This window comes from Muntiacus reevesi, chromosome 2, assembly GCF_963930625.1.
Source record: "Muntiacus reevesi chromosome 2, mMunRee1.1, whole genome shotgun sequence".
NCBI lineage: Eukaryota > Metazoa > Chordata > Mammalia > Artiodactyla > Cervidae > Muntiacus > Muntiacus reevesi.
Genome location: NC_089250.1, coordinates 120,135,088 through 120,148,173, shown reverse-complemented (window position 1 = coordinate 120,148,173; position 13,086 = coordinate 120,135,088). Strand labels below are relative to the sequence as shown.

Below are 13,086 nucleotides of genomic sequence, written 5' to 3'. Positions count from 1 at the left end.
CACATGTACATTTTTAATTTTAGAAAGTATTGCCAAATTGCTCTCTGTAATCATTGTACTAATACACTCCTACAGAAATGTAGTTTTAATATTTTTATTGCTCTGCAGTATTTCTTTGTTTTAATAGATCACTCTGTTGGTTGTACTGTTAATGTATATTTATATTTCCTGGTTTTGGATTGATGTTTTAAGTGTATTTCTATTATGTTGAACCATGTGGAATTGCTAATACTTGATTTAAAAGTGGAAGTTTCATGTGGTTAAGTTTAATAAGCTGTTCAGTGCATGTATACCTATATTCCTGTTAGATAAGTACTTTGAAATGGAATTGCTGGGTCATAGGATAATAGGACCACTGATAAAATGTGGTCCACTGGAAAAAGCAATGGCAAACCACTTCAGTATTCTTGCCTTGAGAACCCCATGAATAGTATGAAAAAACGAAAAGATAGGACACTGAAAGATGAACTCCCCAAGTTGGTAGGTGCCCAATATGCTACTGGAGATCAGTGGAGAAATAACTCCAGAATGAAGAGAAGGAGCGAAAGCAAAAACAGCATTCAGTTGTGGATGTGACTGGTGATGGAAGCAAGGTCCGATGCTGTAAAGAGCAATATTGCATAGGAACCTGGAATGTTAGGTTCGTGAATCAAGGCAAATTGGAAGTGGTCAAACAGGAGATGGCAAGAGTGAACGTTGACATTTTAGGAATCAGTGAACTAAAATGGACTGGAATGAGTGAATTTAACTCAGATAATTATTATATCTATTACTGTGGGCAAGAATCCCTTAGAAGAAACGGAGTAGCCATCATAGTCAATGAGAGTCCAAAATGTAGTACTTGGATGCAATCGCAAAAACGACAGAATGATCTCTGTTTGTTTCCAAGGCGAACCCAATATCACCGTAATCCAAGTGTATTCCCCGACCAGTAACGCTGAAGAAGCTGAAGTTGAACACTTCTGTGAAGACCTATAAGACCTTCGAGAACAAACACCCAAAAAAGATGTCCTTTTCATTATAGGGGACTGGAACAAAAGTAGGAAGTCAGGAAACACCTGGAGTAACAGGCAAATTTGGCCGTGGAGTACAGAATGAAGCAGGAGAAAGACTAATAGAGTTTTGCCAAGAGAACACACTGGTCATAGCAAACACCCTCTTCCACCAACACAAGAGAAGACTCTACACATGGACATCACCAGACGGTCAGCACCAATATCAGATTGATTATATTCTTTGCAGCCAAAGATGGAGAAGCTCTATACAGTCAGCAAAAACAAGACTGGGAGCTGACTGTGGCTCAGATCATGAATTCCTTATTGCCAAATTCAGACTTAAATTGAAGAAAGTAGGGAAAACCACTAGACCATTCAGGTATGACCTAAATAAATTCCCTTATAGATTTAAGGGATTAGGTCTGATAGAGTACCTGATGAACTATGGACAGAGGTTTGTGACATTGTACAGGAGACAGGGATCAAGACCATCTCCAAGAAAAAGAAATGCAAAAAAGCAAAGTGGTTTTCTGAGATGGCCTTACAAATAGCTGTGAAAAGAAGAGAAGGGAAAAGCAGAGGAGAAAAGGAAAGATATACCCATTTGAATGCAGAGATCCAAAAAATAGCAAGGAGAGATAAGAAAGCCTTCCTCAGTGATCAGTGCAAAGAAATAGAGGAAAACAATAGAATGAGAAAGACTAGCGAGCTCTTCAAGAATATTAGCGATACCAAGGGAACATTTCATGCAAAGATGGGCTCAACAAAGGACAGAAATGGTGTGGACCTAACAGAAGCAGAAGATATTAAGCAGAGGTGGCAAGAATACACAGAAGAACTATACAAAAAAGATCTTCATAACCAGATAATCACAGTGGTATGACCTAGAGCTCACATCTTGGGATGTGAAGTCAGGTGGGCCTTAGGAAGCATCACTATTAACAAAGCTAGTGGAGGTGGTGGAATTCCAGTTGAGTTATTTCAAACCCTGAAAGATGATGCTGTGAAAGTGCTGCACTCAAATGCCAGCAAAATTGGAAAACTCAGCAGTGGCCACAGAACTAGAAAAGGTCAGTTTTCATTCCAATCCCAAAGAAAGGCAATGCCAAAGAATGCTCAGACTACTGCACAATTGCACTCATTTGACACGCTAGTAAAGTATTGCTCAAAATTCTCCAAGCCAGGCTTCAACAGTGCTTGAACTGTTCCAGATGTTTAAACTGGTTTTAGAAAAGGCAGAGGAACCAGAGATCAAATAGCCAGCATCCGTTGGATCATCGAAAAAGCAAGGGAGTTCCAGAGAAACATCTACTACTGCTTTATTGACTATGCTAAAACCTTTGACTGTGTGGATCACAACAAACTGTGGAAAATTCTCAAAGAGATTCAAATACCACACCACCTGACCTGCCTCTTGAGAAATCTCTATGCAGGTCAGGAAGCAACAGTTAGAACTGGACATGGAACAATAGACTGGTTCCAAATAAGGAAAGGAGTACGTCAAGGCTGTATATTGTCACCCTGCTTATTTAACTTATGTGCAGAGTACATCAAGAGAAACACTGGACTGGATGAAGCACAAGCTGGAATCAAGATTGCTGGGAGAAATATCAATAGCCTCAGATACGCAGATGACACCACCCTTAGGGCAGAAAACGAAGAAGAACTAAAGAGCCTCTTGATGAAAGTGAAATAGGAGAGTGAAAAAGTTGGCTTAAAGCTCCACATTCAGAAAGCTAATAAGATCATGGCATCTGGTCCTATCACTTCATGGGAAATAGATGGTGAAACAGTGTCAGACTTTATTTTTTGGGGCTCCAAAATCACTGCAGATGGTGCCTGCAGTCGTGAAATTAAAAGATTGCTTGCTCCTTGGAAGAAAAATTATGACCAACCTAGACAGCATATTAAAAAGTAGAGACATTACTTTGCCAACAAAATTCCGTCTAGTCAAGGTTATGGTTTTTCCAGTAGTCATGTACGCATGTGAGAGTTGGACCGTAAAGAAAGCTGAGCACCGAAGAATTGATGCTTTTGAACTGTGGTGTTGGAGAAGATTTGAGAGTCCCTTGGACGGCAAGGAGATCAAACCAGTCCATCCTAAAGGAAATCAGTCCTGAATATTCATTGGAAGGACTGATGTTGAAGCTGAAACTACAATACTTTGGCCACCTCATGAGAAGACTTGACTTGTTGGAAAAGACCCTTATGCTGGGGGGGATTGGGGACGACAGAGGATGAGATGACTGGATGCCATCACCGACTCAATGGGCATGAGTTTGAGTAAACTCCAGGATTTGGTGATGGACAGGGAAGTCTGGTGTGCTGCAGTCCATGGATCGCAGAGTCGGAAACTACTGAGCAACTGAACTGAATTAACTGCGGATAACTGTTAAAATTTAGCTTTTGTAGCTAATGCCAGAGTGGTTGTTCCCTGTTTTGCTATGACCAGTTGAAGTTGCTTTACATTCTCCACAATACTTGGCATTGTGAATTTTAACTCTTGGTGGTTGTGCAGTAGCATCTCATTATGGTTTTAATTTGCATCTTCCTAATAAGTAATGAATTAAATGTCTTTTAATGTATTTTATATGTTTGTTGAATATTCTTTTTTAAAATCAAGGGGCTGATCAAATTGCTTGATCATTTTTCTGTTTTTTATTTTTATTTAATATCTTATTGTTGAGTTGTAGCATTGTAATTCCCCTGCCCCACTGGTCTGGGTAGTTCTTTTAAAAAGCATTGTAGTTTTTAATCTTCTCTTTTTTTGTGGTGGCGGGGGCGGGGGGGCACATGGCAGCATCCAGGATCCTGGACTGGGAGGAAATTCCCTAAACAGTGTTTTTTTATTTTTATTTTTTTTAATTGGAGTGTAATTGCCTTACAGTGTTGTGTTAGTTTCTGCTGTACAACAAAGGGAATCAGCCGTGTGTATACATCCACCCGCTCCCTCCTGAAGCTCCCACCCGACCCTGTGTGTCACCCTCTAGGTCGTCCCAGAGCTCTGAGCTGAGGCCCTGTGCTGTCCAGCAGCCTCACCCTAGGCGTCTGTATCACAGGTGGTGTGTGTGAGCGCTACTCCCTCAGTGTGTCCCGCCTCCCCTCCCCGTTCTGTGTCCACACGGCTGTTCTCCATGTCTGCCCAGCAGTTTCTACCATGTTTGCCCTCTATTTCTGCCATTTGTCTAGATTCCACATATATGCATTAATTATGTATTTTTCTCTTTCTGACTACTCTTTATGACTGACTTTACGGTATATGTATCTTTCTGAATTATGGTACTCTCAAAGTATATGCCCAGTAGTGGGATTGCTGCATCATATGGTAGTTTTATTTTTCATTTTTTAAGGAACCTCCATACGATTCTCCCGGAGAAGGCAATGGCACCTCACTCCAGTACTTCTTGCCTGGAAAATCCCATGGACAGAGGAGCCTGGTAGGCTGCAGTCCATGGGTTGTGAAGAGTCAGACACAACTGAGTGACTTCACGTTCACTTTCACTTTCATGCATTGGAGAAGGAAATGGCAACCCACTCCAGCGTTCTTGCCTGGAGAATCCCAGGGATGGAGGAGCCTGGTGGGCTGCTGTCTATGGGGTCGCACAGAGTTGGACACGACTGAAGTGACTTAGCAGCAGCAGCAGCATACTGTTCTCCATAGTGGCTGTTATCAGTTATATTCCCACCTACTGTGCAAGAGAGTTCCCTTTTATCCACATCTTCTCCAGCATTTATTCTTTGTAAATTTTTTGATGATGCCCATTCTGGTCATTATGGTTTTGATGTGCATTTCTCTTATAATGAGTGATGTGGGGCATCTTTTCACGTGTTTGATGATGGTGCATCTTCTTTGTAGAAATTTTAAAATGTGGGGCACTTCACAAATTTGCATGTCATCCTTGTGCAGAGGCCATGCCAATCTCTCTATCACTCCAGTTTTAGTATATGTGCTGCCAAAGTGAGCACGTTAGTGGTTTTTTAATGGACATTTAATTTTGGTGAAATTTCTTTTGCTTTATGGTTGAAGATAAATGATGTTTCAGAATGTGCTATTGAATAATCTTTCCCATAGACATATGAAGTTCTACAATTAACATATACTGATTTCCCAAAGATATTTTGCTCCTTTCCTTGTCCTTTATCAGTTAAAAATTATATTTCGGAATGTCTGAAAACTTGCTAAAATTATAGATACTCTCCCTGAAAACTATGTGCACAGACAATATTTTCACACAGTTTCACAAGATATGCGGAAACCATGAGATCATTCATAAACCTCTAATCAAACCTCCCTTCCTGCTTTTTTAAGTATTCCAGCATTCACTTCATCCATGGAAGCCTTAAATTATCCCCCTTGAGTATTTTCCTTTATAAAACCATGTATACTCACATTATTGGAAGGACTGGTGTGTTTTTATTTTAAAAGAAATCTCTGTTTCCTTTCAAAATTAAGAATCTTAAGGAAATAGTAGACATTTAATTAAACTTCTGTGTAAGTTTGCTAACTGTCTTTTAGATAAGCAGAATGAAGCTTAGAGAGGAAATATGAGTTGCCAAATTTTTACACATCTAATTACTGTCTTAGGTGTGTGGTTCAATACCATCTTTATCAAATTCCAAATTCCATGTAGTCTGTGTTACTATGCTAAATTCCCTCCCTCATATGCTACCTAATATATAAAAGACTGGGTACCTACATAGTGATGCTAAAATCTATTGATACTAAAAGGCATTTATTAAGTATCTTCAAAGATGGTCGTAGGCTAAGTCTTCTTCTGAAAACTTTCTCCATAATCCAGTCTTCACCCTCTAGGTTAAGGAAGAACAGTAGGCCTTAGAATGTAGTTTTGGATTCCTTCCTTGAAGCTGATAGACACAGGGTCCTAAGGAAATATTGATGAACATAGAGGTTAAATTCCACTAAGAAATGTCTCACTAAAAGGTTGTTAAAAATATATTTTGGCAGAGTTGTTACAATAGTTAATAATAGTTTGCATTTGTGTGGTGCTTTTTAACCTGCAAGTATCCTTAGTTACATTATCATCTTTTATCTGTTCAAATTGTCCTCGAGACAGACTTTATTAGCTCATTTTTTCAGATGAAGAAATTGTCCCCACTTCTTAGGGTGACTTACCCAAGGTCATTTTAGCCAGTAAGTGGCAGAGCTGGCACTTACCCATTTAACTCCTAAACTTTATCTTTGCTAGAAATGCATTTCTGTTTACATAGCTGGTTTAGCTTAAAAGAGAGTTAATACTTGCCTTCTCTGTTTAAAAAAAAAAAAAGAGTTGAGGGTGTGTACTAGGTTGGACATTTGAACAAAGATAGATGAATATGCCTTCTTGTTGAGGTGGTGTGGGTGAACCCTGTTGTCATATGCAAAAGAGTTTAGCCATATGAGAACTGGAAATAAGGAAGATTTCCAAATAGAAATGTTACAGAAGCCCTAAAATTGTCTCAGTACAAGCCGTTTTAAAAGAAAGAAAAAAGAAAAACAGCCCAATTTTTACTCCCTTTCTCCCTGCCTTGATGTTTTGATATATAACTTGAATTTATCTGACAGGGAAGCTGGGGTCTGTTTGAGGAGGAAGGATAGTTGAAAGTAATTGCTCTTATGCATTTTAGGACAGGATAGCCTTGCTCTCTCTTCTGAAGGTATAGTTGAGAATATTTGTTGAAGACCTAAATGGTGAAGGACTGTAGAAAGTATTCAGTTTATATATTAGAATACTGTTGTAGGAAACTTAGATAGCTTTTCTTGTGCAGAACTCTTTGCTGATTTACTTAGCTTTTATCTATGTAATGTATTTCATAAATTTAAAAATTACATAGTATACTTTTATAATTCATCTGTAAGATTATGCCATGTAATTGAATACATGAATAAATTATATTTGCTAGTGACATAACTTTTAGTGACAGTACTTCATTCTATAGGGCTCTTTATTACTCTTTGCACTTGAATATATAAAGGTATTCTCACAGCAGAGTTAGATTTACATGTGAAAGGCAGCCCGTGAGAATACTCTGATTTTAGGGGAAATGGGAGTGGTAAGTAAAACTTGAAGTAGTAATTTTTAAAAACATGAATAATAAAGTATATTGTTAAAAAACTTTTTTTTGTCAAAAGGATGTTTTTACATAGAACAATTAGAAATAGCTTAAATAAATTTTGTGACATTAAGACAATGCTGTGCAGCTATAAAAATGGTGTGGTATGATATTTGATGACATCTCTTTGTAGCTAAGCATACAAAGCATTCCCGTAGGCACTGTTGGCAAATAATTCCATTAATAATGCTCTAAAGTAGTATGGGTCAGTTGCTTCCCGTTTGGACAGAGGAAGATATTGAAACCCTCAGGAAAATCCCTAAGTTAAGGGTCTTCTCTGAGCCCTACACAAGTCTCCAGATTCAGCTACTAGTGCTCTTTCCACTTGTTACAAAAGCAGTGGTATCATTTCTTAAGGTTTGTTTTTTTTTTTTTTTTTAAGGTTTGGTTTTAAACTTGGCTTTGTTTCAGCCCCTTTTAAGAATGTATCAGATGTCAGAGTCAGCTATTAATTGTTAGCTTTTCAATATTTTATGCTTAGTGATATGATACTTCTGAGATTATGAAAACTATAGTTCCTTGCCTTTGACTGGGAAATATCTAAGAATAAAGCACGTATACCTGTAAATTAGATGCCTTCTAGAAGTAAGTAAATATAAATTACATTTACAGTTATTGAGTAGCATTAAAAATTGTATAGTGAATTCATGTAAAGCATCCCTTTGCTTGTATTTGATGGTTTGTTAATTGAGATTTGTAAAGGACTTTTATAAATGTAGGTTTTTTTGTTTTGTAACATCATTAATTTATCATAAATATTGAACCTGGGTTTTTCTGCCAACAAGTGCTTGGAGAATTAATTGTAATACCAGTTTGAATCACATTTCCATCTCTTATTTAGAAAGATTAAAAAAATATTTCTAATGTCAAAATTAAAGACAACAAAAATGGATTCTCCAGCTATAAAATGAATAGGCAATTCATGATTTACCACTGGCTGATATGGATAAATAATGGCTTCCTTGGTGGCTCAGTGGTAAAGAATCTGCCTGTAGTGCAGAAGACACAGGAGGCCCTGGGTTCGATCTCTGGGTCGGGATGATTCCCCTGAAAGATTGCATGGCAGTCCACTGCAGTATTCTTGCCTGAAGAATCCCATGGACAGAGGAGCCTGACAGGTTACAGTCCATAGGGTACGAGTCGGATACGACTGAAGTGACTGAGCCTGCAACAGGATATGGATAAATAACCACTGTAGTCATGAAACTTAGGCATCAGAGGCATTGTTTAAAAAAAAGCGTTGAAATTATATGGCTTTTACGATTAGAAGAAGGAATGAAAAGCAGAGTTGACTACAGAAACCTGAATCTGGAACAGGTTTCTAGACAGAACTGACATGCCATATGGTCAACTCTACTCCAGAGAAATAGGCACTGCCAGAATGTCTTTATTAATTGTGTTACATTGTTTAGATTCTACTAAATAATTTTTAGTTTATGCATTTTTGTTTGAAAAATCCTTTGTACCTCTGAGAAGGTTTGACTATGTGTATGTCATTCTGAATTGATTTTGTTGTTTAACACTGCTGAAATCTCTTAAGTTGAGGGTAACAATTTTAAGGGACTTGGATGCCTAGGGAGAGGTCACTAGAAGACATGAGAGCTATATACTGAAAAGGTAGAAGGATAAATTGTCAGATACATAAACATTTATTTTTTCCACAATTTAAAATTACTGCAATTATTTCAGAATTAAATGACTTCTATTAATTAACCAAATGTCCCTTTTATTAACTTTTACATTGATACCACTCATATTTTTATCCTTTGACCTATTTTTCATTTTTATAGATAAAGTGGAGAACTTTAGTGAAGAACATGAAAAGAATAGTCATCATATTTACAAAAATGCTGAAGACAGTACTAAGAAACACAATGCAGAAACTACAGTGGCTTCTGGATACAAAGCTGATGAAATCAAGGAAAATGATACTTGGAATTCCCAACTTGGAAAAAGGTCAGAATCGCCATCAGAAACATCGTCAATCAAGGGATCTGTAAGAACTGGTTTATATGAATGGGATAATGATTTTGAAGATAGCAGATCCGAAGATTGTATTTTAAATCTGGATAGTGATCCTCTTTTGGAGATGAAGGATGAGGATTTTAAAAATCGGTTGGAAAATCTAAATGAAGCCATTGAGGAAGACATGATGCAAAGTGTTCTTAGGCCAAGCAACTGTAGGACGTACTGTAGGGCCAATAAAGCAAAATCCTCACAAGGAGCATCAAATTTTGATAAGCTAATGGACGGCACCAGTCAGGCCTTAGCCAAAGCAAACAGTGAATCAAGTAAAGATGGCCTGAATCAGGCAAAGAAAGGCAGTGTAAGTTGTGGGACCAGTTTTAGAGGGACGGTTGGACGGACTAGAGATTATACTGTTTTACATCCATCTTGCTTGTCAGTTTGTAATGTTACCATACAGGATACTATGGAACGCAGCATGGATGAGTTCACTGCTTCAACTCCTGCAGATTTGGGAGAAGCTGGCCGGCTAAGAAAAAAAGCAGATATTGCAACATCTAAGACCACTACTAGATTTCGACCTAGTAATACTAAATCTAAAAAGGATGTTAAACTTGAATTTTTTGGTTTTGAAGATCATGATGAGACAGGAGGTGATGAGGGAGGTTCTGGGAGTTCTAACTACAAAATTAAGTATTTTGGCTTTGATGATCTCAGTGAAAGTGAAGATGATGAAGATGATGACTGTCAAGTGGAAAGAAAGACAAGCAAAAAAAGAACTAAAACAGCTCCATCACCCTCCTTGCAGCCTCCTCCAGAAAGCAATGATAATTCCCAGGACAGTCAGTCTAGTACTAATAATGCAGGTAAGACTTAAAAAATTAAATGTATTTTTCAGGCTTAAATAATAGCTACTTAGTTTTCTCCTGGATAGCTTGTAACTTGTTACTACATTTAATTTTAACAGAAATACCTATTCAGTGCCAAAGATTACCTTATCTAAAGGTACAGCATTTTAAATGTAAATAAAGTCCCACCTTGTAAGGAACCAATTTGTAAATTGAGGAGTCTTCATATTTGTGTTTTAATTCTGCCATTAGCACTTGAGAATTTAAAAATTGTGTATATTTGTGTGTACACAGAGATACCAAACATCTTGATGTTTTAGGTTTGAAAAACTAAACCCAATGGAGAGAGAAGGATAGACTTTGGTCATTTAGAATTGTATTGATACTAGATGGTTGAAATGAGGGAAATACTTTAAATTTATAAAGTTAAGATCTTAATCTTAAGGATCACCCTCGTAAGTTGACTTAATAAAATTGAAAGATGCTAGCTAAATGTTTTTACATTCTTATCAGTGAAATTAATTTGTCCCTTAGGATAGTAGGATTCGTAATGACTTGAGGAGTTGATAGTATCCACTGAAAGACAAAAGAAATAGGTTAGCCTTGCTATGAGTAAGTCACTACTTGTCAAGAACATTATGATGTGAATTGACTGTTGAGTGAGGAAGAAAGAGTATGTGAAAGCCTTTGCGATACAGGGGCTTATATTTATTTTTATTTAACCAAGTACATTTTTCTTATGTTGGTTTACTTGTTAAAGCTTTTGCCCTTTTAGGGTCATGGAACAAGAATCATGGTGAGTTAGAGCTATCATAGTGTTTCTATGTATAGATTCTCTCATAGAGTATGTCATACTTGAGACTACTTACCATTTTGCTTCGGTTGACCTAAAAATAATTTTGCTAGATTAAAATCATTCTTATTTTCAAAACTAGAATTAAACAGGAGTACCCCCTAGCAGCCTGCCTTACTCCCCACTGGAAAAAATAAAGACTATTTTCAGAATTCATCTCATGTTGTCTTGAATCGCTTCTGAAGAAATGAAGTCTGCTGCATTTTTGCTAGTCACGTGAGCTATGACTGGGCAGACAGCTTTTACGTTTGCTTTCTCAGGAGGATGATTAGTAACTGCATACTGAAATCTGTACTCCTGACCTGTTAGCTTCTGTGCTAACCTTGATGGCAAGTTATCCTAAATCATTAGACTACCTTTTAGAAACGTCAGGTTGATACCAAATAACGTTTAAAAATTAGAGACCATTTGATTGATACATTCAAAATTGGAATCTAAGTCTTCATACAGTGTTTGAAACAGCAAACAGTTTTAAGAGTTAGGATAGAGAAAAGTGTCCCATCTTTTTTCCCCCTCTTTTTTTTTTTGTTTAGGGTAGGGAAAAAATACAACCATTTGGAATCTAATCCTTTGGTTGGTTTTCGTGAGAACTCCACAGACCATTGAACTACATTGTACTAGGTCGTTCTGTATCTTTTGCCAAGGATAGCTATATCCTTTTTTTTTTTTTTTTTAATGTGGCTTCTGTAGATGTTAGGCATTCCTTGAAGGCCAACATGATTCAGTGTACTTTAATTCTAGAAAAATGTTACAGGTACATACCACCTGTTGGTGTGCGCATGTGTGTATTTTAAACTAGACTGCCGGTTTTAATGTTGATAGGAAATGAGCAGTTATATGAACATTGAAGAATAAATTATTCTGGAAAAGAATTGATTTTGCTGATAAAATTGGAGCACATACACTGCAACTAAGTTTCTGATTTTCTTCTAGAGTAGGGTACAAGCAGGGAGTGAGTATGAGAGAGTGAGAATATCATCATTGGAGTATTTCGTCAGCTATGTGTTGTTTTTATCTTTTCCTCCCCACAGTATGCTTTTTTCTCCCCATAATGTTCATAAGTTGTCTGGTAGATGATTTGAAATAATACAAAGCTAGCTAGTTTTGATTACCATTTCAGAAAACTTGGATTTTACAGAGGACTTGCCTGGTGTGCCTGAAAGTGTGAAGAAGCCTCCAAATAAACAAGGAGATAAATCAAAGGAAAATACCAGAAAGATTTTTAGTGGCCCCAAACGGGTAAGTAAAGCCCTATCAGTGATTTGTATTATTTGTTGTTGGAGGGCTTAACTCTTAATTTTCTAATTTAAAAATTACCAACAAACATCATGGCAATATAATTTTGTCTTTCAAAGGCTATTTGGAAGTCATTTTGTAAAAGCATTGTAACCATGTTTTTAAGTGTGATAAAACACACATAACATACTCTTTATTATATGCAAGTATACAATTCAGTGACATTAACCATTAACAAATAGCTCTATTAAATGATAACTCCACCTTGACCTGCCCAACCCCTGGTAAATACTATTTTTCTTTCTGTCTCTATAAGTTCCCCTTTTCTAGGTAGCTCATGTAAGTGGAGTCACACAATGTTTGTCTATTTGTGTCTGGCTTATTTCACTAAGCATTTGTCGTCAAGGTGTTCCATCCCTGTTGTAGGGATATATCATATATCAGGATGTTGTTTGTTTCTTATGGCTGAATAATATTACATTGTATGTGTATACCACATTTTGTTTATTTACTCATCTATAGATGGACACTTGGGTGGCTCTCACTTTTTGGCTGTTTTGAGTCCCTGCTTTCAATTGATTTGGATATTTAGGAATGGAATTTTTAGGACATATTGTAGGTCTGTGTCTTTTTTTTTTTTAAATATTTATTTATCGGGCTGTGCTGGGTCCTGTATTGCTGTGTGAACTTTAGTTGTGGCAAGCAGGGGCTACTGCCTAGTTGCAGTGTACACGTTTCTCATTGAAGCAGCTTTTCTTGTGGAGCACATGGTTTTAAATGCTCAGGCTTCAGTAGTTGTGTCATGTGGGCTTAGTTGTGGCACTTGGACCACAAGTAGTTGTCCCGCAGCATGTGGGATCTTCATAGACCAGGTATTGAATTTGTGCCTCCTGGCACTGGCAGGCAGATTCTTTACCACTGAGCCACAAGGGAAGCCCAGGTCTATGTTTTACTACCAGACTTTTCCACCTTGACTGTACCATTTTTATATTCCTAGTAGTGCATAAGGTTTCCAATTTTTCCACATCCTCACCATGTTATTGTCTGAGTTTTCTGATAATAGGGATCCTAATGTGTG

The 13,086-nt window shown here is 37.3% G+C and overlaps 1 protein-coding gene and 1 non-coding gene across 3 annotated transcripts in view; one reads left to right on the top strand and one right to left on the bottom strand.

The window, feature by feature from the left end:
* Positions 1-13,086, top strand: part of WAPL (WAPL cohesin release factor) — a 75,970-nt gene that overhangs the window by 17,850 nt on the left and 45,034 nt on the right. The window contains exons 3-4 of one of the 2 annotated variants that reach the window (XM_065922738.1): positions 8,897-9,937; positions 11,911-12,011. In XM_065922738.1, the coding sequence (XP_065778810.1) occupies positions 8,897-9,937; positions 11,911-12,011 (1,142 nt within the window). Of the gene's footprint in view, positions 1-8,896; positions 9,938-11,892; positions 12,012-13,086 lie in introns of both variants that reach the window. The other variant, XM_065922737.1, reaches the window with a different exon arrangement.
* LOC136162135 (U6 spliceosomal RNA) lies at positions 4,858-4,961 on the bottom strand. Its single transcript, XR_010661977.1, has one exon. It is a non-coding gene; the product is annotated as a U6 spliceosomal RNA (small nuclear RNA).